Raw genomic sequence first — 25,625 nt, forward strand, 5'->3', positions numbered from 1 at the left:
CTGCGCCATTATGACCGCTGGAGAGACAAGACAAGTGTTGTTTCTGTACACTATATTTGGGAAGAGCCATGTCTGTCTCAAAATAAGTGTTGGGGCTAACCTGTGAGTTAGCACCCACACAATTCACAAACCTTATATAAAGACACAGCCACAGGAAGTTAGCTAGAGTTTAATGTACAGCGTGTCCAGAACAATGCCGGGGCCGTGGCTCCATCGCTGTGGTTTTGAGGTTTGTTTTGCTGGCTGATGAACCCTGTGTGGGTTGATACTTTGACTGGGCCTGAAACAGTAACCCTAACTGTGTCTAAATGGGAACGAGTCCACATTATAAAACACTAACAAACAATAGTGTGCTGTCTACTTTCTATAAAATATAGTTGCAGTAAAAATAATAGTGCACACAGAGTTTTCTCCTTATAAGGTTTAAGTTTGTTATTTGGTTTGGTTGATTCGTGATGAAGTATTGACCTGACACAGTGTCTGCAGGGATAGGTTTCAGCCTCATGGTGAACCTGAGTGATGTATGGATGGATTCGACTGTTCCCTTTAGAGGTCGCCACAGCGGGTCATCTGCTTCCATCTCACCCTATCCCAGCATCCTCCTCTGTCACACAAGCTTCTCCTGTTCCTTCACTACATCCTTGAATGTTTTCTGTTCTTCCTCTTTTCCTTCTGTCCGGCAGCTCTATCGTCCCAACATTTAAAGTTTCTATTCTCACTAACATACTCCTACCTTTCCTTCCCTCATGCTGCCTTACAACATACCTTCCCTTCTTCTCCTCCTCTGTATTCGGCCAACAGTAGCATAGTTTCCACCATCACCGTCTTGGCCAGCAGCACCATTTATCCTTGCTTGAGACCAGGACTGGGGGCACACTGGATAGTGATTTGCAAATGAGTTTTATATTGTTTTGTACTGTAGGCTCAAACTTATTAAACTGGTTATTCCAGTTTTTTTATACACAGTCTTTTGTAACGGCTTCACCCCCTTAGTTGCTCTGAGTCAGTGCAGCATTGGATCCGAGTTATGTCATTGTGCTTTGTTTATTTTATTGAGTTTTATTGTTTGTAATTGGAAAAGAAAAAAATAAAGTCCGATCACCAAACGGAAACTGACACATCAGAAAAACCAGTAATGAAAGACACACACTAACCTCTGCAAAATATTATAAAAACGACAAATATGCAGCTGGTTTGTAAACTGAACTCAGATGTGACCAAAAATCTGAAGCGTTGCCATAAAAAACCAATGTGAAAGTATTCAGTTGGCTGGCTATTTGAAAAACAGTTATTCAGACGAATGGCTCGCTGCAGATGTTTTGGAGTTTGTTGTTGGTAATCCACAAACACAAGAACATCCCAGAATAAGTCAGGAGGAGAACACACAAGCTGGCAGTTGGCGTCTCATTGTGTTTGTTTAAGGGGGTTTTGGGACCAGACTTTATATTTGCAGAATATTTCGAAGAGACGGGCCAAAGGTGGATCCAAAAACATTTGTATTGAGTGAGTTTGTCCAGAGCTTTACATGGGCCGGGACCAGTGTTGGTCAAGTTACTTGAAAAAAGTAATTAGTTACTGATTACTGATTACTTCTCAAAAAAAGTAATCCCGTTACTTTACTGATTACTTGTTTTCAAAAGTAATTAATTACTTAGTTACTTAGTTACTTTTAAAAAACATGATACACTACCTGAATGCTTGATAAAGCAATAGACCTTTTGGGCCAATGCTATTTTTTCTGCATAATCCATCATATAAAAGTGAATCAAATGGAAAAGTGTCTTTTTAAAAAATTGTTTATTACTTTTAATCTTAACTTTATAAACAGTGCATCAAACAAAAATTAAATTAAATTCAACAGTCTTTGACTTTAATAAATTTGTTTAACATTTGAACATATTTCTGCACATTACACCATATTTTAAGAAAATAAAGGCTTAAACTGTATTTCTGCATACTCCAGCATATAACATAAATTATTTTTGTGTATACACACATCTTTTCATATAAATAAAGCAAAAAATAAATAAATAAAATTAATAAAATTAACAAAAACATCTTTTAACAGTTGGTAAAGTGCAGAGAGGCATAATATTGAGATTACAAAAACAGAAAATGCTATTGCATGCTACATTCAGGCTGTTAATCCAGTCTCAGTTTGTGGCAACCCTGAAAAAGACCTATGTTTTATTGTTTTCTTTTGGACTGAAACAGTGGTTATATCGCATCAGCAGAAGCTTCTCAAACCTTCTATCAGACATTCTGTTCCTTTTTGGGGAAAGCACCAATCCACCTAAACTGAACAGCCGTTCCACTGGTGCACTGGATGGAGTTGGACTGTTGTATTTCATGTACATCTTTTTGAGATTTGGGAACTGATTCAGAATCTCAAGCTCATAGCCTGACCTTAAAAAGTCAGTTATTTCTTTTTCTGCTGAGAAGCTTTCTGTGGGCTGATTCTGAAATTCAAAAAAGTCCATTTCGGCTGGGCTGGCTGGGATTTGGGACACATTAGTGTTCTCAGTTGCAGGAGCAGCTTTACGACACTCTGTTATCAGGAGCTCCTTCACATACTCTCTCCTACGCTCATCTCTCAGCCAACGAAGTTTAAACTTGGGACAAGTGGCCGCTGCGAGAAGTCCTTCTTGGCTGTCCAGAACAGCATCAAAACGAGTCTTGATGGCCTGTAACATACAATATGATGCAACTAAGAATAAAATTATTTTACTGTATAATTACCTATTGTCAATATTTTGTGGGCTTTACAGCTCTAAACCATCTATATTTTCTATTATCAATACTGTATGAGATTTAATTTTGGCTGAGGCTTTTGTTGATATTATGATTAATATTCATGATTAATGATGATCAATGTCCCTGATATTTAACAAGGGGTGAATACTTGGTCTTTTATTCTATCATTTTAATAATTGTACCCACTGCTTAAAACAAAGTATAACATCCACCCACTGTGAATGGTATAATAAATTTAACAAATCCACCCAAAGCAATTAATAATAATCTTACCTTTACAATGACATCTGGAAGGCTGGCTGTCATTCTAGAGAGGTCATCTTTCAGGGCAAGGGTCTTTGACATCAGGCTTGTGAGTGTTGGCAGTAAAGCCCCGTAGGTGCACTCATCCCCTTGTAAGATGTCCAGAGCCACTGTCAGGGGCTTCATCACAGTACAGTACTCTTTCAAGAACTGGTACTCCCTTTCATTAAGGCACTTGATTCCCAGTTTTACACACAGGGGATTAAGTTCATTCAAGGGAATTGTGATGATTCTAGAAATGGCCTCATACAGGGAATTCCACCTTGTGGATGTCGGTACCATTAGTTTCCTCCGACTGACTTCCTCCACCTGTTCAGAGGCTAATGTTGATCGACTTGCTTTAGTCCAAAGAGCAGAACATTTTGCAATGCTACTCCTATATACAGCCTTGGTGTCTGCACAGGAATTTAGATGTTTGTCAACATCGCTTGTTGAAATCAAGTTAATTGTGTGCGATGCACATCTGTAGTGTGGAGGGAGGCTGAACTGTGCATCACCAGATGCAGCTGAAAGAGCTTCTATGACATCAGTAAAGGTCGGTTCCTCGTCATCACCTTCTTCATTTTCAGATTCAGACTCCAAATGACAGGGCTGACATACTCTGAATGCTTTGGCAAAATTGGATGCATTATCCGTTACAGTGGCAACAACTTTGCCTTGTAGTCCATATGATGAATGGATTTCTTCAATCTCTGCTCCAATTACATCATAGGTATGGCTGCCTCTAATTCTCTTGCATGCTAGAGCGGCCTTGTTGTGTTGTAATGTGGAATTAATCCAGTGAACTGTTACACCCATAAAACTTTTATTATTTACCGTCCAGATGTCAGCAGTGGTGGAAACAAACTCTGCCTCTTCGAGTGTAGCCTTCAAGTTAGAGTTCATTTTGTCATATTCTCTCTCAAGGTATCCTACAAATGACTTTCTCTGGGGCAGCTTGACACCACTTTTAGTTGGTATTTTTTCTACGATGCGTCGGAATGATTCAGAGTCAACAGTGGAAATCGGCAACATGTCCTCGACGATATAGGCAGCGACAAGCTTCTTCAGTTCAGCGGCACTAAGTCCTGTCGCTCTTACGTCTAGTTTAACCTGTTTAGCAGGAGTGGGTCCATCTGAGGTTTGCCCGGTGGAAGTAGATGTGGTAGCCACAGCGGTCACGTCAGTGAGGGGATCCTGGGGGTTTTCTGTCAATTTAACATTCTTGTGGCAGCGTGCTAGGTGCTTGCTCAGGTTGGAAGTGGAATTTTTCGACGTAGAAAGAAGTTTTCTTCCGATGCAGAGTGTACAACGTACGCTTATGTTTTTGTCGCTTTTTAAAGAGTCAAATTCAAAATAATGTCGGTATTTCCAAGTAGTAAATGCTGCACGATCGTACTCTATCCCTCGCTCCATGTTTTCTATTGTTGACACACGAGCTACCATAGCCGTCGCACTCGCTTGCGTCATTGTCATGAGACATTCTCGCAAAAAGTTCACGGTTTTAGTAACGCAGTAACGCAGCGTTCCTACGGGAAAGTAAAGGTAATCTAATTACCGTTTTTGCAATAGTAATCCCTTACATTACTCGTTACTTGAAAAAAGTAATCCGATTACAGTAACGCGTTACAAGTAACGCGTTACTGCCCATCTCTGGCCGGGACTGTGGAAATGGAAAGCTGTCTGACACAGCAAGGGTCCGAGGTATTTCTTCTTCAGTGTATCGTTTGATCGCCTACTATAAAGGAAAATATAGTGCATTAAACTTGCCTAACCACAGGTCATGTGAGACCGTCCCTGACATTTAGACAAAACAAATCTGTAGTGAAACTGTAAGAGAACTTGTAGCCTAAAATAGACAATTCTGACTAAATGTCCACATTTAGTCAGAATTGTATGATGTAGTGCCCGTGTCTGCAGTTCTGCATGATGCTGTGAAATTACAAGCAATTTAAACTTTTTTTCCTGACAAAAAACATGGTTTAGTACATCTTTAAAGGAGCTATTAGACCCAAATTTACATGAAATGAGCTGTTGAAACACCAAATGCTTTGCAGGTAACTTGGAGTTCAAGATGCTGTACAAGGAATATGCACGCTTAGAACTTAGAGGCATATAACATTTTTTGTGCGCTTGTACATAAAATTCTTACTTGCGTGACTAAACCTTAGGTGCCTGCTGGGAGGACTTGTAGCCGAGCTTCTGTGACATCCAGCGGATTGAAGCTAAGGAAACAGGATTTTATAATCTTCTTGGAGGGTCTAGATGATTTATTTTTCCTACAGCCAGTAATACATCCAGCATTGCAAAGCAGAACAAGGAGTTTGTCATTTTGTTGAACCATCAGTTTCGCTTTGGAGAGTCGAGTTCACTGTGAGGGCTTGTCCCCTCACGAGCAGAGCCAAGTGGTCTTAAACACAGAAAGAGTGTGAGTCATTGTGCTCTGTAATTTAGGCACACTGCAGCTGTCTTAAGTGACCACGACTGGAGACCTGTTAACCGGCCCGATCCACATGTAAGACTTTCCTTTCCTGTTAACGTAATAATTATAATGTCACTTCCAGCTCTCTCCCTCAATTGCAGCATGTATAGCTTTAACTGCAATGACAGCTTGCTGCAGGATCTTTCTAGGACAGGCCTGATGACTATTTTGGGTTTCTGACCTTCTTTCCCGACAAAGAGCCTCTGTTAATCTCTTCTATAATCTTTTTTCTGGATAATGCATCTACTGTAAATACTATTTTCCAAGGTTATGGGCTTTTCTCTTAAACCCTGTAAATATATGTCTTCCTCTATGGCAGTGAGTTGGAGCTGGACAGTCAAGTGGCACAAGGTGAACTGCTAACTCGGCTGAATGGGACACATAAGACTTAAAAGACTTTCCAATTTGTCTTTTTCTCAGCTATTTACGGTTCTGTATTTCAAACAAAATCTCCAAATGTGGAAGTCTGAGGTCCTGTGGTGAAGGAAGAGAGAATTACAGTCTTAATACTGCTGCGCTTTTTCTGCTACAGTGTTTACATTGGTCTAGTCACTTTCTGGTTTGCAACAGCATGTGGTTGAGTAAAACTGTGGTTGTTGCTGCCGCTGCTGTTTGAAACCCATCTTATTCCAGACAGACAGGTGGACTCTGTCTGGAAACTCTTGCAGTCGCATTTAGATGGCAACAGCTTTCTCAAGTGGCTTTCTAATAAAGGGATAGAACATTTGATCAGACATGTTTTCCCGTAAATGGAAAACCCCCTCACTAGCAGATTGTGCTGCCACGTGCATGTCACTCAGTGTGCCAAAACTGGCCATTTTTAGGTGGTAAGTACTCGGGCAGTGAATGTTTATTTTATTTTCAGCCGTCTGACTGGTTTTTATAAGGTCAATTTGTGGATTTATATAAACACAGATTACTTTCTAATAATTTGGGGTATATTGGTATATACTGTACTTAATTTCACAGGATCACCAAAGAAAGCTAGTCGCAGTGTGCATCTGTGCTGTGCTCAAGCACAGACTTTAAACATATCCTAAATAAATTAATGCCAGTAATGATTAGTAAACTTTTGCATTTTTGCATAATATACAGTGTAATATTAGCATTTTATTTAGTGCAGTGTTTCTGGCCTTACTGCTAACTCCTAAAAACTAACAGTATTTCTGCTCAATACTTTCCTGTGCTCAGGAGTTATTAGATGTCGTTGTCTGTCTGATGCAGAACAACAGTGTGAACAGCTTTTTCCAAGTTTTTACAGCGTTTGTTGAAACTGGAAACAAGTCGATAAGAGTGATGTCGTCATAAAAAATGAACAAAGGCATCATGAGATCATCTGTTTCTTGGGCTTGTTGTTTTGAAGCCTTTAATTTGGCATTTTGGCCTTCACCGTTTTGATGTTTTGCAACTCGATGCCATGAGTAGGTGGTGGGTGGTGGATTTGACTGACAACCTGAGACCACTGCACGCTCATTTGGTAGTGATTTGTCAGTCATCGAGGAGCCACACCATAAAGCCTGTCCTGCTTTATTGTCTGGTTTGCTCTCAGTGGCACAATAATTTACGTATGATGCTGTATTGAAGGAGTCTTAAAACTAACAGCTGGGACCATGCAGTTACTTTCCTGTAGACTTCTATACAATCAGAATTCTTTTTAACAACTGAGGTCAATCCCTGCTGGCCATTCGGTTCATGATGATAGTATCACACACTGTTGTTGCCGATTTGTCAGCTACTCAACCATAATGAGAACATTCTACCACATCCCAAAGGTGCTCTATTGAATTGAGAACTTGTGACTGTGGAGGCCATTTAAACACACTGAGCTCATTGTTAAATTCAAGAACCCACTCTGAGATGATTTGAGCTTTGTGGCAGGCTCCAGCAGCCATCAGAAGATGGCACACTGGTCACAAAGGAATGGGCATGGTCAGCAGCAATGCTCAGGTAGACCATGGTGTTTAAATGCTCATCGTTTGCCAACAATATATCCCCCACTCACACCACTGAAACTCCATTATGCTTTTGTTTTGCATTCAGAGATGCTCTTCTGCATACCTTGGTTGTAACAAGTCGTTATTTGAGTTACTGCCTTCCTGTCAGCTTGAAGCAGTGTGGCCGCCCTCCTTTTATCTCTCCCATCAACATTTTTCCTGAGAACTGCAGCTCACTGGATATTTTCCTTTCTGTGGACCATTCTCTGTAAACCCTTAAGATAGTTGCATGGTCAAATCCCAGTAGATTAGTTGCTAGAAACCAGCCTGTCTAGCACCACCAACCATCCAGCATTCAAAGTCACTTAAATCACCTTTCCTCCCCGTCCTGATGCTCAGTTTGAACTTCAGTATGCCTAAATACATTATATGTTTGACATAAAAGTGAGGGGTGATTTATGAGTGACTGGAAAACGTCTGTTATCGGTGATTACATTGCATTTCTCATGACTGGATTGGCCTCTTTTGTCGCCTTGTCATGCAAAAATTGCATACATTTGCTCTTTTCCTTGCTGAAATGACAGATTAAAAGCCTAAATGAGATAGGTTTCATGTTTGTGTTCTTATTTCAAAGCCCTTCACTTTCACTTTATCACAGTGCGAAACCCCTCTGTTGAGTTTGATCCCCTCTGTAACCTCACAGACAAGCGGTTTGCTTCATTGAAATTAGACTAATTATATTCCACACCTCAACACACGCATTTACTCTAAGCTGTACTTTCACTAGCCATTATCTCTTTAGTGTTTCATGACTGTGAAACACCCTCTTCCAAATTAAAGGTCGGAAATGTGCCAGAACCTTACATTATAAGCAGGTTTTTTTTTGAGAATTAAAAGCTGCCCAGTCGCTCCAGTCTGTCAGTCTGCACCAGTTTGACATCAGCCGCCAACTGAGAGCTTAGCTTAAGCTGCAGACTATGAAAATCTGTTTTTTCCCTTCTGCTTGTGCAGATAGAGCGGGAGAGCTGAAATGTGCTTCCACAGACATTTTGGGATTTCTGCCCTGTGATGAAATGCAGCGATAGACTCTAAATGTCAGTAATCACCTGGGGATAAAGAAAAGAGACTGTTATGTGTAGTCATACAGAGGTGCACAGACTATTTGTCAAAAATATTTTCAAATCAGGTCCTAGCTGGAAGGTGTGCTCAGCTTTTTCAAATCACAGCCACTACAGAAAACTCAGTTTGTTCATCATTCACACAAAGTATTCTTTTTAAAAGTTGGCGGTTTCTGGTTTTATTCATGATTTGAGATTTAAAAAAAGATGTATCTATTACTTTGTAATAATGTAAGCAGTGTCTTTAATTCATAATTCAATTATTAATCAGAGTTGGCACTCTGTGCATGTGCTCTATGTAAGATTAGGCGACTCAACATAAGCCATAAGAAGGAAGCTTAGACGATACAACACAGACCAGTTTGGCTTTTTTCTCGTCTAATCTAACATTCACTAAAGTTTCAAGACAAAGGGTTGAAAATATATAAAGCAGTTTATGCCACAGGTTATAAACACAGCGTGCAAATGCACTACCCTAGATTTTATGGGCTTTAACAACAAGCCCGCTCTGGTTTACTCATACATATAATAGTGGCTGTTGCCATGGTTTTGTTGCTTCGTTAAGCAACATGTTAAGCATACACAATGTTATGTTATAGAGCTGAAAGTTGGTTTTGGTGTTTAGACAAAGGAAAGCTAGAGAGCTTTATTTAGGATGCTGTGATTCACTGTGCTTTTCCCGCAATGACGGCCGCTCTTTGATTTACATCTGGACCCACGGAGTTTGAGCAGATGCTGAAAGCTATAGTGGATACATCATTCACCAAATAATCCATCACTGACAGAGGACATCGATGACCAGACGATAGACCAGAAAAAGCTGAAGGAAGTAATTAAGTAGTGTTATACTCAAGTAACTAAATCTACAAACCTTTTAAAAAGTTCACCTAAAAATGTAGTGATGAAATAAGGCATTAGTTAAGATAATTTAGCGTCTTTGCTTTTTTTGAGAAAATCAAATCCCTAATCTAAAAAAATTAGGGATAAATACATTTCTGGTATTCAAATTAATAGTGTTCCAGTTCGTTTTTGCATTATGTGGAGTAATAGATAAAATCATGGCAAAAAGAAAGGTTTTACTAGTCAGTATAGTACGTTATTTTAAAAAAATCACCTGGTCTTTATTGAGTTTTAAAGTTAGGCAAATAAACATCCCAGAACGTTCGTCTCAATTTCAGACTGTGTAAGGTGAAGTTATTATGTAGAAAAGTTGGCACTTCTGTAATATTTTTTTTTAAATATCTTTATTTAACACATTGGCTTTAGACTGAAATAAAACTGCTCAAGTGAAATTTGAAATTTATCTGATTTATACCACATTTTAAAAAGCATATTGCTTTCCAAGACCAATAAGCAGACTTTGATAACACAATAGAAGCTACTGTTTGCTGAAAACGTCACGTTAACAACTAAATGAAAAGGAAAATTGGACACTACAACCCAAATTAATGATTTAAAAAAACACTTTTTATGTGTGCGTTTATTTATTTATTTATTTTTTGTCTGAGTACATGTTGTACTCTTTGAGAATTCTTTGCGTTTTTTTAGATGCAAAGTGATGCTTGGTCACTCTTGAAATACTCTCAAGTATGGGTATGTGTTGGTGCATGCGACCACAAACTGCAGAGATTTTGTGCTGTTTCACATCAGCAGAGAATTGGGTCGTGAAAGACTTAATGAAAGCTTTGAAATAACCTTCTCTCGATGCCTGCGGAGATGTTCGATCTGTAGAAATAGAATTGTAATTCTATGCTTAAGTACAATATACCCCTAATTTGTCAGTGCTCTGATTGGAGCTTTGATTGCTAAATATAAGTTTATGATAGGTCACTGGATTTTTTTTCTGCTGTAGCGCTGTGGAGACTTTTCAGTCGATTAAATGAGGTCTTTTGAGGTGAGTATTGTATTTCATTCTCCCCTTGGGATTTTATTGTGTGGGTTACAGTAAGTTCAGTCCTTGATAGCACAGGCAGAGTGTTTCAGACTCCAAGAGACGATATTGGGGCTGTTGGGACAATTTTAACTGCTTGGCCTATCTGTTGTGGTGAAGGGAGTGTTTATATGTAGGGGAGGATTGGTGCTAACTGTCTAATTATGTATGGCCTTACGTTTCAGCGTTCCCAGGGTACAGTAACAGTAACTTGATGTAGCACGTGCTCTGTAATCAGTAATGTCAAAGACCACATAAGGCACACTCTCACAGATAAATCTTTAATTTGGTGCAGTATGCACGTCCCCTCTTTTGTTGAGGGCTTTAATTATGTTTCTTTCACACAGTAAAGGCCATTTTTGTGGGACTAAATTGATCACCTCCAGCTTGTTCAGCTTATATGTGATAAAGTTAATTTATATGACTCAGTTTTTAACAATAAAGCAGTTGGCCCAAACTGCAGTTTCTCGCCAGCTTTTAGAGTACTCAGCAGATCCTTTTGCCTCTGTTCCCAGAGCGCCAAACTGGCCACACATGAAAGTTGATAGACCTGGATGTGAGACACGAGCTTCTAAATTCCACAAACCAGGTGGAAGGGCACAGCTTGACCCCATGAGCTGAGTACTTAACTCTCCACCTGAAGTTCTCTCATTAGAAAAGAGCAGTGTAAACACATGCAGCTGCCAAACAGCTTACACTTTCCAAACCCAACTCTCATTCTTCATCCAAAATTGAGCCATTAGGCTCGCAAAGTGCACATCATTAAGTTAATGCCAATTAAGTTGTTTCGGAATTTATCTATTTATGGCTGACTTCAGGTTAATGAAAGAAGTGTTTGAAAAGGCTTTCTGTTTATTTGAAAGTGGGGTGGGAAGGTGGATTGAAAGATATCTTTATGTTTTTATCTTGTCTTTGTTGATTTACATTTATGTTATGGGGGCAAAGCAGTATAAAGCAGACCATGAAACTGATTTGCTGAAGTGTTTAACCAAATATTTTACTCGTTTATATGTTATTTTTTATTTGCAGCAATATCCACAAGCAAGGCTTCAAAGTATTATTAATAGTTTTGATGCATGAAATGACAGTTTGCACCATGAGAGCCAGACCATCCCCTCAGCAGCTGGTGTGACGCTCACTATTGCACGTGTCTGACCTCATCCGTAGATGTCGATGACAATTTGAAACAAAAATGTCAAATTTCAATTCGTCACTGCATAAGACTTGTTTCGCCCTGATTTTCAGTCCAGTTCTTATTAAATTTGTAATACCTCGGCCTTTTCACCCTCTTTCCATTCATTAAAAATGGCTTCTTGACAGCCACTCTCCAGACCATTTCTGATGAAGCTTCAGTAGGTGGATCAATTGAAAAGCCAGATGTATCTCTCACATCCCGTGTCAAGAAAAGGCCTATTTCTAAGTGATGACTTTCAGACACTGTTCAGTGTCTTGAGATTTTTTTAAGGTCACACTGCATTCAATGCTGAGATAAGTTTTCGGCTAATAGCTCTTTTGGAATCAATCACTGTTTTATGTCTATCAAACTATATCATCATTGGGATTTTTCAGACTCAACTAGAGAAATGGGAATAAAAACAAAAGAAAACAACAACAACAAAAGAAACAAATAAAAAAAAATAAAAACATTCATCTGAAAATGGTCATTGGAAACAAAATAAGAAGAAATGAGGAATGGTTCAAGACATAGTACTGCATATTTGCTCTGTATCACCTGGTTGTATAAAGAACAAAATATTTGTTTACATTTTACATGGTGGTTTGCTTTAGTTAATGGTGGGCGTATAAAAGCGGGTGAGCTTAAATTGCTTATGGACTCAAAAGTATGCATGCAGAATGCAGGTGTTTGATATATAAAACACATTCAGTTCTTCCCCATTTTCCCTAAAATAATAATTATAATGATGATAATAAACTCACTGTTCCCTCTCAATTTTTGTACCCCTGCAAAATATTGGTGCAGTCCCTTTACCAGTTGCTTATATTTTTATTTAGTTCTTAGATAAACTAATTATCTTGAGGCAAATAGCTCAGAGTTTAGCAGCAAACATGATTATTATGAAAGTTATTAACAAAATTGAGATATATCATAGCTCCCTTATAAAAATACTTAAATGCTGAGTGAGGTAAAGAGAAACAGCATGGACCTTGTAAACGCTCTATATGACACAGTATGATGCATATAACCCATGCCTTGGAGCAGCAGGGCAGGGTGGGTGCTTGTGGTCACTGTCTCTGCTCTCAGTGTCTCCAGTGGGCCCCCCTGCACATTTAACCCAGTGGCTTTCTGCCAAACCCCCAAGGTAGCACGCAATGAAAATGAGAGTGTTGCCTTAGGAGTTAAAAAAAGTTATGCTTTGATCATCCTCTTTGGCTGTTTATTCCCATGCTTGTTCAGCTATATCTACAGAATTAGTATTGCTGGTTAAAATGGGACTTTAAGTGCAATCGTTTAGGTTTTCTGCTACCTTACCATTATTGCTACCAAAAAGGTTGCAAATTGAGATTCTCCTTGTCTCTTGTCAACCACCAAGCCTGAAAAATACGTCATAAGGGACATGATACAGTAATTTGTGGTTTTGGCTATAAATATGATGCATGATACATAGAGAAACACAGTAAATTCATTTTCCCCAGAGGCTTTGTTAAGTGAGGTACCTGCTGCAATTTTCATAACTTTAAATATATAATGTTCCACAGAGTCTCTTTTTAGAGGTGTTGCCAAAATGAGGAGTACACAGAGATATCGTCATAACTTTTAAGGTAATTAACAACTAAGTTTCTTAAATACTGAAGTAATTAAGAAAATAGATAGCTGGATAAACAATTCACTTCATTTCAGCTTTTTATTATATAGCAACATATTACAACAACAGTTGTTTCCATCAATCCATCCATTTTATTCCACTTATCCTTCAGGGATCAACCTGTCAGCTGCCATTTCAATCATATATATTTAGTTGTATTATTTATTGTATTATTTAATTTAGTTTAGTTACTGTTCTTACTGTCTTGGAGCAACTGTGGCCACATAATTTCCTCAGGGATTAATAAAGTATTCTGATTTTGGTTCATAGGGTGTGAGACAGGGTGCACCCTAGACAGGAGGCCAATCTGACAAAGGGCTCAGTTGCCTCAAGGCGCTTTAAAGTGTAAGGTAAATGTATAACCCTACTATAATACAGAGAAATCCCCGGCAATCAGAAGACCCCCCTATGAGCAAGCACTTGGCAACAGTAGGAAGGAAAAACCCCTTAAAAGTAAGAGACCCCCAGCAGAACCAGGCTCAGCGTAGGGCAGCCAACTGCCATGACTGGTTTGGGGTGAGGGGCGGACAAGTAACTAATTTAGTATTAAGACAACAGCTTAATCTTTTTATTGTCATTTATGTAAGTTTCTACCGAGATCACTCAAAGAAATTATTAGTCTTAGGAAGCAAATACAGAACTTATCAAATAAATAGATCAGCATTTATCACGGCATACAGAGATAAATGCAGAAGTAATGCTCCTATGTTCCAATGCCAAACTGCAATGCAGTTCAGCACGATAAAAGGCTAAACTCTTTTCTAGTCATGTTAGCAGAGCTTAAAACTGATCATGTGTTTGGCTAGTTGAGTGTCTGGAGCATCAGCCTAGTGGATAATCAAAACGCCCCCCAAAAAGTACTTTATTCTGAAACGATGGATTTCATACTCCTACAAGGTTACACAGCAGCAAAGTTTGGCTCCTACCAAAAAAGAACAAAGTGGGAGGCCCCGCTGCACAAATGAGACAGAGGGTAAGTAAATCAGTCTCTAGGTCGAGACAGAGATGCCTCACAGGTCCTTAACTGGCAGTTTCATTAAATGGTACCCATTATGGCACAATTGTGTTGGTGTGCAGAGTGGTTGATATTGTTGTGTGAAAACCTTTGGCAGTTTCCCCTTCTTTTGAGATACATTGAGACTATGATTAAACTCAAACAGAATGGTGCACCAGATGCTCCGCTAGCAGAATTTATTGCGTCTTTAATCAGCAGTTTTTGGCGTGACGACTTCTGAAAATGGGCCTGTGTATGTCTGCGCAAATTCTTAAATGGTTTATGAAGAACGATCTCTTTAATTACTGTCAGTTTCAACATTTCTGATTAATATTTATGTCATATGCTACATTTTTTGCGTGACCTCAAACTTCGTGTGTGAGGACAGACATTTTTTAAAGGGTTTTTTTTGTCACCTTAACATAGGATTCTCATATAGCAAGGGGGCAAAACAATGTCAAGTATATTTTTAATTTGCTAAAAACAGTGTTGGAGAGAAAAAGTCCAAAACAATGTACACAGCTACATGCAAAAATCCAGACATCAGACAGTTCTTTTCCTCCTTAAATTTAGAAAAGCAAAAGCAGAAAATGTTCCTGTTTTCCTCTCTCTTGCTGACTTTGTGGTGACATGGATATTTATAATGGGAGACCAACGTCTGGATGCCTACCACTCTTTCCTCCATAACTGCTGATGTTTGCATCCAATCCATTCCTCTTTTATGTAAAATGATCATCAGTGCCATCCTGGACGATCCAGGCTTGCACCAAATTGGAAATATTACAATAATTTAACTCATTTTAATGCACAAAATGTTCTTTCTGCAGCCTTAGTTTATGTGGAAGAAGACGTATTCATACTTGTACCTGTGTATTTTTACCTTGTGGTTACTTATGGCTATTGGTCAACACAATCAAAGTGGGAAAAACATTTTTTGAGGTACAGCATCACCACAAGTGCTCAAAACAGCATTAACGGTCCCTGAGGATATCCGTGAGAAGGAAAGAAGTGGACGTAATCACGGGCCCAGATCCACCCAGTGGTTACTGGTCATCAGCACAACCCAAAGATCAGCCAATGACATGGAAGCAGCCCTCCCTGTCTGTCTATATAAGCTGAGAGGAACAAGTAAGAATCAAGGGAGGGGGGACACTCATATCTTTCAGCTGTCCATCCAAGATTGCTTATGATATAAAACTAAATGCGTAGATTGTTAAAATTATAAGGAGCCGATAGAGGAGATGTGGCAATTTTCCTGCATCCACATGAAAGCAAGAAATTAAAAATACAGTTTTTTGGGGTCTTGTGAGTCACGTCATTTTTATAAGAGCCTGAAGTTAAATATATCCATCCAGGGTGACACTTTTCAAGTTAAAGCTTAAGTCAAGTGTATTATTCGTGTAGCCTTTAATCCTAGCTACGCTCCCAAAACGCTTCTTAAGACCAACATTGTGGAACATCAAATGAACTTTAAGACCTGCAGTGAGAACAACGAAATCCCCCCCACCCCCCCCCCCCCTCCCCATTTATCTGTACTACAATTAGTCACTCAGCTCCAGCTGAAACCTTAAACAGTCCAACCACATGCCCGAGTTAGTGCTGCTGCTTTAGGCGTCTCCTGAGCGCTTATCTCAAAATGCATCAGAATAAAGAAATTGCTATGGTTAGCCTTAATGACAAAATTACAGCACAAACAGACAAATACTTTATGACTTTAATGATATATGTTTAAGTGTTCAGATGATTTCCATGCTGTACATGTGGACGCACTGGAGTTTGTGTGATAGTTTTTGGAAGCTCTCTAATGATACAGGAATGATGCTGGGGAAAAAATATTCTATAGATGGTGCAGACATGTCATTTGCTTGCTCGTAAAATTAGTTTATTAAATTAAAGTGACTCAAAACTTTGACCACAGTGTTTACGTTCCAGTTTTAAACCTGCAATTGTGATTTCTATTTCAGGGTGTAATAAACGTTTATTAATGCTTGTGCTGAATAAAAAAAGTCTCTCACGTGCAGCCTCTCGGTTGTTGACTGTCTATTTCCAGCTCTGTGTACACAAATATACACAGTGGAAACCATGATGGCAGGGATGTATATATACAGCAGTGGAGGACGGCCATATTCCTTCTGGTCATCAGGGTGACCACAGGTGGTTTCCATGTAAAATACCACTGTCTGATCAGTGAATATACACCCCTGAGGGTTTTTCTCAACTGACTTTATTGCTCTTGATGTCTACAATCTGTCTAAAAATGGTTGCCTGCAAAAACTGCATTGCTTGTTCTTTTCCAGTTTGAATCCCTTTGTTTAAGGCAGCACGGTGGCACGGTGGTTAGCACTGTTGCCGCACAGCAAGAAGATCCTGAGTTCAATTCCACCATCAGGCCGGAGTCTTTCTGTGTGGAGTTTGCATGTTCTCCCCGTGTTTGCGTGGGTTCCCTCCGGGTACTCCGGCTTCCTCCCACCGTCCAAAAACATGCAGTTAGTGGGGATAGGTTAATTGGAAAATCCAAATTGCCATTAGGTGTGAATGTGAGTGCGAATGGTTGTCTGTCCCTGTGTGTTGGCCCTGTGACAGACTGGCGACCTGTCCAGGGTGTACCCCGCCTCTCGCCCTATGACAGCTGGGATAGGCTCCAGCGCCCCCCGCGACCCCTGAAAAGGATAAGCGGAAGCGAATGGATGGATGGATGAATCCCTTTGTTTAAACTTTTTTTTTTAAAATCTTAGTAGCAAAGTTGTCCTTGACTTTGATTCTGGTAGAGTCTGGCTCTATGATCAGACCAATCATCAGGTTGGAAGCAGAAATGTAAAAAATGAATGAGATTCTTAAAAGTCCAGTGAGAAAAAAAAGTCTGTTGTTATAATGCAGAGTAGCCCATGCAGCTTATGTGCACCACCTCACCTCGCAGGTTACGGACAAAGTGTGGTTCTGTAAGTTCTCTCTGGCAAACTCTACATTTCTGCTCCTTGTCCACTCTGAACTTTGTTTTTGAGACCTGCATCTGCAGACGAGAGAGTAAAAGTGCAACAGGGCTCATAAAGAAAAAGGAGAAATTCAGTGTTCACTGCAGTAAAAATGTGAACTGTATCATTAAACTCACCCAAGTGACCTTGTGCCTCAGGAGTTCCGCCTGGGCCAAAGCCTGTTGCAATCTCACCATCTGCCTCTGGTGGAAGGTTTCCCTGAGGGATACGACTAAAAACTGAGAGACCAGTTGAACAGACCAGGACTCAGGAAGGAGCTGGAGTACCTTCTCCAGTGCAAAAACATGAGGTTGGCTGTTAAGAAGATCCACAGCTGCGCCTGTGAGATCCTTGGAGCTCAGGTAGATTTGGAGAAGAGTGAGCAGGAGGACCTCCCTGAATTGTGAGTCCTGGTCCTGGGCTGCCCTGCAGCAGTAGGCCTCTGCAGCCTGGAGGTCTTTCTCCTCATGTACAAGCATCTGCAGTGCTTGGTAGTGTTCACCAGACCTACCAAGGAGAATGGCCTTTTCTGGGTGTAGGGTTGTTGACTTTACTCTGTCTGCAATGAGTTAAAAATCATGACGTTTACTTTAACTTGCTGCTAATTCCACAATGATTTATTTTAATACGCAAACTAATTCACACACCATACACTGTGGAGATGTTATAGAATTTGGACTCCCATAGCAGCTGCTGCAGCTTCCCTCTGGTCACCCTCACTCTTTCATCTTCCTTTTGCAGCATCTGAGTAACATATGCCAGGGCCAGACAGTTGTGATGGCTCTCTTCCTGGGGGCAGATTACATCAATCATGTCTGCGCATTTAATTTAGGTTATTAGATTAAGGAGCTGTTGGTGTACCCACCTCGCTATTTAAATCATGGATTAAGTACTCAAGATAGAAAATCAATGCCAGTGGAAACGTCTCCAAGAATGTGAGGACATCTTGTGTTTCAAATTGACCATCTGGTGGGCGCTTGATGAAAATCTGCACACCTGTCTTTATCAAATAAAGTAAAATGTATTTAATCACTACAAATTGGTTTATAAGGCAATTTCTACAAAAAAGGTGGTGCCATTTAGAGCTGTTGACGTATACAGTCACAGATACATTTATATTCCAATAATCTTATGGGATTTATCGGCATTTAAAACAAGAATTTAAACATAAAAAAACCTCTGGCTCTGCCACTGACTTTATGTTTGACAAATTGCTACCATATGAGCACAAAGTGGCCCTTGGTTTTTCAATCATATCTGCCACACCCGTCATCAACTTCAGTTTCTTTAAAACAAGACGATGACAGCCAAAATGATCAGCTCAAGGCTTCAAAACAGGAGTACATAAATCACTGGTTGATGTCCACATATACAGTATATGGTTTATGTAGACCAGAGACAGATTAAAGGGAAAAAAAACACCTCACTGTTTCTTAGTAAAGCATGGGAGTGGGACCATGAATCACTTTAGCAGCTTTAATGCACTTTACCATTTATTTATTTAGCATTTCTCAGACTCTGATGGAGGGATGGAATATGATTCTTTCTAAAGATAACCCCTCATTTGGTGTTTTGATGATAGTGGTTCAATGCACTACCAAACCTTAAAGGTCACTGCAGGTGATTCAGACAGTTTCATATGTATTTAACCATTGAGTGACTCTACTGCAGATGAGGGTATCAACGTCCTGGAAGAAGCCATTCCACCAATCAGACAAAGCAATTCAGATTTTCCTTTAATTTGTCACTTTTCTATGTCTGCAATACATAGTTGTATTGTACAACTCTGCCCTCTGCAGTTTGGTAGTGAGTGTGAAAAATGAAAAAGGCACCTCTTGGTTTCTTTGTAAAGTCCAATCTGCAAATGCCCACACGGTGTCTTTGTCTCTGAGCTGACTGAGAGTCGCCACGATGTGTCCATATACATCTGAGCAGGAAGAATCTTTACACAAGCCATCTGTAATCTTCACCCAAGTCTGGAAGAATGCAACCAGTTAAAATACACTGCTTTCATACATCAAGTTTGTGTGAACATATGTGATGTTTTTTTGGATTGGGGGTTGGGGGGGGGGGGGGGGGGGGTGTACCTTTACTGCATCAGTGTGCAGCCCGTGGCTTTCGTAGAGGGAACCTAAAGCAAAAAATCTGTAAAAGACAAAGAAAAAAAGAAAAGAAGTCAAAACGATTCTCAAAAAGTAAATTATCTGAAATAAATAATCTAAAATCAAAAGCATGGTTGTGTCCTAAGCAAAATATTCAGATTTATAGGTGTGATTTCAGATCATTTGTATAACTAATAATGATTCATTTTCACCTGTGGTGTTGCTCCAGAACAGGGACACAGAGGTCCAGACTGCACTTACTGGGAAAAGCAACAAGCTGTTGGAGTTTTTCATCATCGTTCATTTCTACATACAGCCTCAGGAGGGTGCTGTCCACTTCCTTACTGCACTTCAGGCCTCTCTCTGTCCCCCTTACTGCTCTGAGAAAATCTCCCAGGAAGGCCAGGTAATGATGAAATTTGTTTCTGTCCTCCTTCTTGAGCACCTGGAGATCTCTGCCCTTGTTTATTTGATCAAGATGAGATTGAAAGTCCTCGCTGAGACACATATCCGGGTAGAGGCGGATGATTTCTCTCGGGTCCAGCTCACCTTTACTGTTCAAGTGGGTAATAAGTATACATTTTTACATATGGAAGAAGCAGAAAGTACACATCTTTAAAGCAGTGTTCTGAGATTTATTTAGCATGTATTTTGGAGTGTTTTGTTATGGGAGAGGGAGTTTGGTCTCACATGAATAGATCTTTGGCTTGGGAAAAACCCTCCTGGTAAAAATGAGCAAATCCAGCCAGGCAAGTGATGGCCTTCTGTAGCTCCTGCGAGGGGAAAATAGTCTTATTTTTAAACCAGGCACATATTGTATGAGCATATTTAACGCACCAATATGTGAACTGAAATAACTGAGGCAGAAGACACTGTGACTCTCTTGAGGCTAAAATGTTACACTTCAAGAAAAACAAGTAGCAGAAAAATGGGAAATGTCTATGATTCATGATTGTGTTAATTAGCCTCTTCATCTTTAACCTGTAAGCTGAGATGTGGCACAGATTACGCTAAAAGTCAAACGCCATCTGCTGCCTTCAGTTGCATTCATCGATATCGAATATACCTGCGTATACTCTCTGTAAGGTAACAAGTCTATGCTTTGACAGTCTGATCAATGGTAAATTCAAACCATATTATGCATTGCTAGTTGGGTTTGTAATGCATGAATCTGAAAGTCAATATGATTGTACAAAGCAGCCGGAGCTACAGCAGCACACAAGCAGGCAGCAAAAGTAAAAGATTTGGAGGCTACCTGATAACGCCAAAGCTATATTTTAAAATCAGTGTGATGTGAGTTTGCATCCTTCAGTGTGCCTATAAATTCTGTTTCACCTTGTATGAGTCGAGTGTATGACGGCTTTGAGCCCCTTCCAGCAGCAATAAGGCCTCCTCAACCCTTTGGTGCCTTACAAGTGCCTGGATCTGCTCTTCGAATGGCACCAGGCTCAGGCTGAAAATGTCTCTCTCTGTGAACACTAACACACCATCTGAGGGGACATTTGCTTTTGGTTTTTAGAAACTCTCAGAAGGCGCAAGAACGACTGACTATATCTGAGCAAACTGAGACAAACATGACTACGTCTTTTAAAAACAAAAGCAGGCTCTTTGCGATTAATCTGACCTGGATCAGATGAGAAACTGATGTCGCTGGATTTACCTGAAGTGGAAAGTAGACCCCTTGCTCCAGTGAGACTCACAGTCTGTTTGCGTTGCTGATCCAACATGCTGTAAACAGACAACAGTTCGGGCTGCAGGCTTAGGACGTAAGGGAAACATGCCCCGGCTGCCAGCACCTCCTGAGGCCACTGAAGGGGAGGGCGCTGGCATATCCCTGTCTTCATCACAAACATGCCTGAGGGATGAGAATGGAGAAATGATATCTTGGCAAAATAAATATCCTCTGGCTAGATGGATTAATGACTTATGAGTGATATGAAATGAGCTGTTTTAGAAGCTAAGCATAATGGCACATGAATGTAAAGCCTGTTGGATATTTTGGCAGCTCTTACCTAAAAATTCGGGCCCATTCAAGAGGAATTCTCCTTCTCCCAGTGAGGTAACGATAACATGCTGCCTGCTGTGATTATGAGGAAAGAGCTCCTCACAGCTGCCAGTCTGAATATCACAGAGGAGGTACCTGTCACTGGTGGCAAGACACAGAGTTGCACCATCCACCGCCAAGGCCACAGGGTCTTGGAGCACAGAGACTTCCTTTACAACCTCCCACCTGTCCACTCCCACCACATGGATCCGGAGCACTTTCCTGCGGCTGGAAGACGTCACCATCTGCACACACGTCCCCTCCGATGCGAGCAATGAGTCGCACACCTCAAACAAAGACACATGCTGGATCTTCTTCAGAGCAGGAACAGGCTCTAAGGAAAACATGTTGAGGGCAGTAACGCTCCGGTCCCACAGGACCAGCAGATGGTTGAAAAGTGGGACTGCCCTCAGTTGATTTACAGAGTTGCTTGAGCCTAGTTTTCTTGCCCTACCTTCTCTGATTTTGGTCAGGCCAGGGCTCTTGTCTCCATTTGTGCTGCTTGTCAGAATGAGGTGTTGGACTGTTGCATCTTTAGTCCCTATGTAAACATTTTGGTCATAGCACTCAAGGCACTGGAGGCAGGATTTGTCCTCTTTCGAGACTGCTCGTTTTTCATATATGTGAGCTTGTCTGAAGGCACTAAAAGCCATTGCAAAAAAGTATTAATGTTGAATAATGGGATGCAGTTCAAGCAGAAGAAAAAGGAGTTCTTTCAAAAGTCACTGATATATGCTTAAATCAAAGCTAAACACAGTAAGATGTTCCTACCTCTCTGTTGTCCAACCTTCCTCTAATTCCTCTACAAGTTTATGAAGTGTAAAAAAGTTACAACTCCCCCCATGTGACTATATCCTGACAGGAAATCTATGTCAGCATTTTTTACCGCTCATCCTGCCATGTGAGGACACTTACACAACTCATCCAACAGCCTCACCAAGAAAACCAACTTTTACAAGTTCATGGTGAAGAAGATGGATATTTTTGAGGTGGCCACAGTTACGGCTTCTTGTGTTCTTGGTATGCGCGTAGGGCTGAAGCGGTCACTTTGGTCAGTGGATAATGGACAAGCAGAAGCGATCTGCTGATCGTGGTTTGTTTGAGTTTGTTTACAATGTCCGTGAGATGGGTGTGATGAGGTCAAGAGGCAACAGAAACACAGCAAGGGGGATTGTTTTATAGCGATGATTGCCCCAAGGATGACTAAGAGAAGACACTGTGGTCATAAAAACAGAAAAAAAACCTACCACCGCAGCTATATCTGTTACAGTGAACTTTGTGCCCTCTGTCCTCACTATGGAATTTGAGTTAAATATACAAAAGGCCCGGAGCAGATTAAGTTATGATGAGATGAACAAAAGCAGTACTAAAAAAGATCTATATGGCAAGACATATTTCACCTGAGGCAAATCCAAAAATCATGCATCATTTATTGTTTCTTTAGTGTGGATACGTTTATATCTAGGCACAACAGATGTACAATAAACTGCATCAGACAGCTAATGATTGCTTTGTCATCAAGAAAAACATACATGCCAGATTAACTTTAAAATCTGTGTGTGGGTGTGTGTGAGTGACATACAAGAGATAATGTCTTCTTTTTAAAAAAAAACAAACACACTAAAATAATGACACTTGAAGGCTTTTTATGTGCAAGGCATTCTTGTGCGAGACTTTCGTAGATCCACAGTATTTCTATCAGACAGCAGGCGTTGTTGTCATTTGGGTAGAGCTGTGATCCTGGCATGTAAAGGTCATTTGTCCCTCCCGCAGTCAGTGCACAAAATGTTGTCACGCTGGGTGAGGAAGCCACGCCCCACCAGTGACACAGAGCACTGCATGCAGGTGAAACACTCACTGTGCCACTGGCGTTCCTCAAAGGAGATGTACTTGGCTCCTGCCAGACCTGCATGCATCAGAGAGCCATGCATTTATGTCAATGTAAAATCATCACCTTGTGTTGCTAACACTCCCTCGACAACACAAACTTAAAAGCTTAAATGTGAGTAGAATGAAAACTCACTAGTAATGGGCTTGGTGCAGCCCACACACTTCTTTGCGTATAGGTTGCTGAAGCACTCCAGGCAGTAGGGGTAATTTTCTCTGGTGGTGAAGCGCTGGCCTGACAGCTGCTTTCTGCATCCAATGCACAGAAAACACTCGCGGTGCCAGGGCTTCTCTTGGTAGGTCACCCCACCTGTTGTGATGGCCTAGAAGAAGCACAAGCAAGAGAAATAGAGCGCTTAGCAAAAAGAGACATACAGTGCTATTCCCATTTCTTCTCTTTATTCTCCTCCCTGCAGTGTGACTAACACAAAAATGCCAGAGTCAGGGGGATTTACTGTAGCACTCAATACACGTAATCCACTCAGCTGTAACCCTACCTTCTTACAAGCGGAGCACTGGTATGCAAACTGCTTCTCGAAGCAGGCCACACAGAAGTAACCGGTGTCTTTAGGGATGAAGGACTTGGTTCCTATTGGCTGCTGGCAGCGGTGACACAGGAAGCAGGTCTCATGCCAGCTGTTCCCCTTGTATTCCATTTTGCGGGAACCTGGCACACGGGACGAGAGCAGCTTAGTCAGCATATGGTCCCTCTATGACAGAAACACACCGCGGCCCAAAGCTGGCCTGCTTTGTCTGCAGGGAGGGGATGATGCAACTGAAATAATCTTGGAAAGAATTTTAGGCAAAGGAAGAAATTCTAGTCTTTTGAACTCTTTTTTTTCCCCAATAAGAAATAAATGTGTGTAATAAATGTGTGTAATAAAAACTTGTTGAATTTAGATTTTCCCAGGCATATCTTTTTGTTCATTGTAGCTTCAAAGTCGATACTTTAAGAGGTTTCACCAATTCATTGCTGCCTTATCCTTAAATTTTAGCCATAACCTCTGAATATATATTTAACACTATATTATGATCTAGCTTTCAGGTGACATTATCCAGTACCATCATCACTGCATGTACCTGGCATGATGGTTTTCTTGCAGGTGGTACACTTGGAGGAGTAATCCTGTGCATGGCACTCAGTGCAGAGCAACAAATCATCCTTGGCGGCAAAGGCCTTTTCCACTAGAGAGCGGCTGCACTTGCCACACTTGAAGCACTGCTCGTGCCAGTGACGATCCTTATAGGAGAGATCCTGCAAATATTTTGCATGTGATTATTATTGATGTTCTGTAAGGCTAATGGTTCATTTAACAGCTCTAAAACTGAAATCCTTCCACATTTCTCATCTACAGACTCAAACCACTAACCTCACATTCTCATCTCGCACTACACTATTCTCACTGTCTACACTGTTGCTTCCTTACCTTGCAGTTACAGCCGATTGGTAAGGAGCATGCCTCGCAGTTGTTAGCGAACAAGTTCTCGTAGCACTTAGTGCAGTACTGCGTGTCATCTTTCATTATGTACTTCTTCCCCAGCAGGGAGTCTTTGCAGTAATGGCAGTCTAAACGCTCGCTGGTGGGCATCTTATTTGCTTTTCTTAGCTGCAGGTCAAAGAGAGCAGAAGGATAAAAAAATGAACAATAAGGAAGAACAGGAGAGATAGGGAAAAGTAATAATAGTCCAGGCAATTTATCCTCTTTCTCATCAAGCAAGTAAAGAGGACAAGCAATTTCCCCTTCTTTCAAAAATAATTTAAAGGGGAAAAAAACAACAGTGTTGTATTAAAGAGTTCTCTACCTCAGTTGATTCAGGGTGAGGATGAGACTGAAGCCAGAGACTGCAGAGGCACAGGGATGGGGCAGGGATGAAAAGGGGTCAGGCAGGATTATGGGGTATCCACTGGGGGGCTCTTCTATAAATACAGGCCCTCTTATTAGCAGTGATCTCCGGGGAGAATGGGCATACTTCACTGCATCGTTCTGCACCTTTTAAGGGAGTTGATGGTGTGCTGATCTCTAAGCCTTTGGACTGATTTATTCTTTGTTGTCTCATCCCCCGAATGCAAAAAAGCAGAGATTTGCAACTTTAGCACAAGAAGATTACTGTTGGGAAACATGACTGACCACCATATAAATAATGTAAGGCTTCCAAATCAGTTTCACATGTATACAGACAGTACATTAAAAGAGAAGATTTGAGCTTGAAAATGTTAAATCTTTTCTACACACTATTATCAGCTTGGACAGTGGTACCACAGCAGAGATAGTTAGTCATTTGGATGCTGTAACATGTCTG

The 25,625-nt window shown here is 40.6% G+C and overlaps 2 protein-coding genes across 2 annotated transcripts; both read right to left on the reverse strand.

Annotated features, from left to right (window-relative positions):
* Window positions 1–16,019: 16,019 nt before the first annotated feature.
* On the reverse strand, window positions 16,020–22,710 carry LOC113012471 (transforming growth factor-beta receptor-associated protein 1). Its single transcript, XM_026152706.2, has 11 exons — window positions 21,406–22,710; window positions 21,054–21,248; window positions 20,729–20,883; window positions 20,084–20,166; window positions 19,606–19,947; window positions 19,379–19,436; window positions 19,124–19,267; window positions 18,157–18,291; window positions 17,939–18,080; window positions 17,429–17,850; window positions 16,020–17,329 (listed from the first exon to the last, which is right to left on the reverse strand). Exons 1-11 carry the CDS (start codon window positions 22,088–22,090, stop codon window positions 17,186–17,188), a joined length of 2,505 nt encoding a protein of 834 aa, XP_026008491.2. The 5' UTR covers window positions 22,091–22,710; the 3' UTR covers window positions 16,020–17,185.
* Window positions 22,711–22,847: 137 nt separating this feature from the next.
* fhl5 (four and a half LIM domains 5) lies at window positions 22,848–25,272 on the reverse strand. The gene is made up of 6 exons (XM_026152707.2): window positions 25,128–25,272; window positions 24,752–24,931; window positions 24,405–24,579; window positions 23,822–23,991; window positions 23,461–23,647; window positions 22,848–23,343 (listed from the first exon to the last, which is right to left on the reverse strand). The coding sequence occupies exons 2-6, from the start codon at window positions 24,911–24,913 to the stop codon at window positions 23,192–23,194; spliced, it is 846 nt and encodes a 281-aa protein (XP_026008492.1). The 5' UTR covers window positions 24,914–24,931; window positions 25,128–25,272; the 3' UTR covers window positions 22,848–23,191.
* Window positions 25,273–25,625: the final 353 nt, after the last annotated feature.

This window comes from Astatotilapia calliptera, chromosome 19 (assembly GCF_964374335.1).
Source record: "Astatotilapia calliptera chromosome 19, fAstCal68.1, whole genome shotgun sequence".
Taxonomy (NCBI): Eukaryota; Metazoa; Chordata; class Actinopteri; order Cichliformes; family Cichlidae; genus Astatotilapia; species Astatotilapia calliptera.

Excerpts from the sequence above, each read along its gene's own strand:
- LOC113012471 (XM_026152706.2), bottom strand. The coding sequence starts at position 22,090 with ATGGCTTTTAGTGCCTTCAGACAAGCTCACATATATGAAAAACGAGCA. Across the intron at positions 20,884-21,053 it reads GGGTCTACTTTCCACTTCAG|ATGGTGTGTTAGTGTTCACA; the intron begins GTAAATCCAGCG and ends ATGTCCCCTCAG. Across the intron at positions 17,851-17,938 it reads TAACATCTCCACAGTGTATG|ACAGAGTAAAGTCAACAACC; the intron begins GTGTGTGAATTA and ends AACTCATTGCAG.
- fhl5 (XM_026152707.2), bottom strand. The coding sequence starts at position 24,913 with ATGCCCACCAGCGAGCGTTTAGACTGCCATTACTGCAAAGACTCCCTG. Across the intron at positions 24,580-24,751 it reads CAATCGGCTGTAACTGCAAG|GATCTCTCCTATAAGGATCG; the intron begins GTAAGGAAGCAA and ends AAATATTTGCAG. Across the intron at positions 23,992-24,404 it reads CAAGAAAACCATCATGCCAG|GTTCCCGCAAAATGGAATAC; the intron begins GTACATGCAGTG and ends CCCGTGTGCCAG.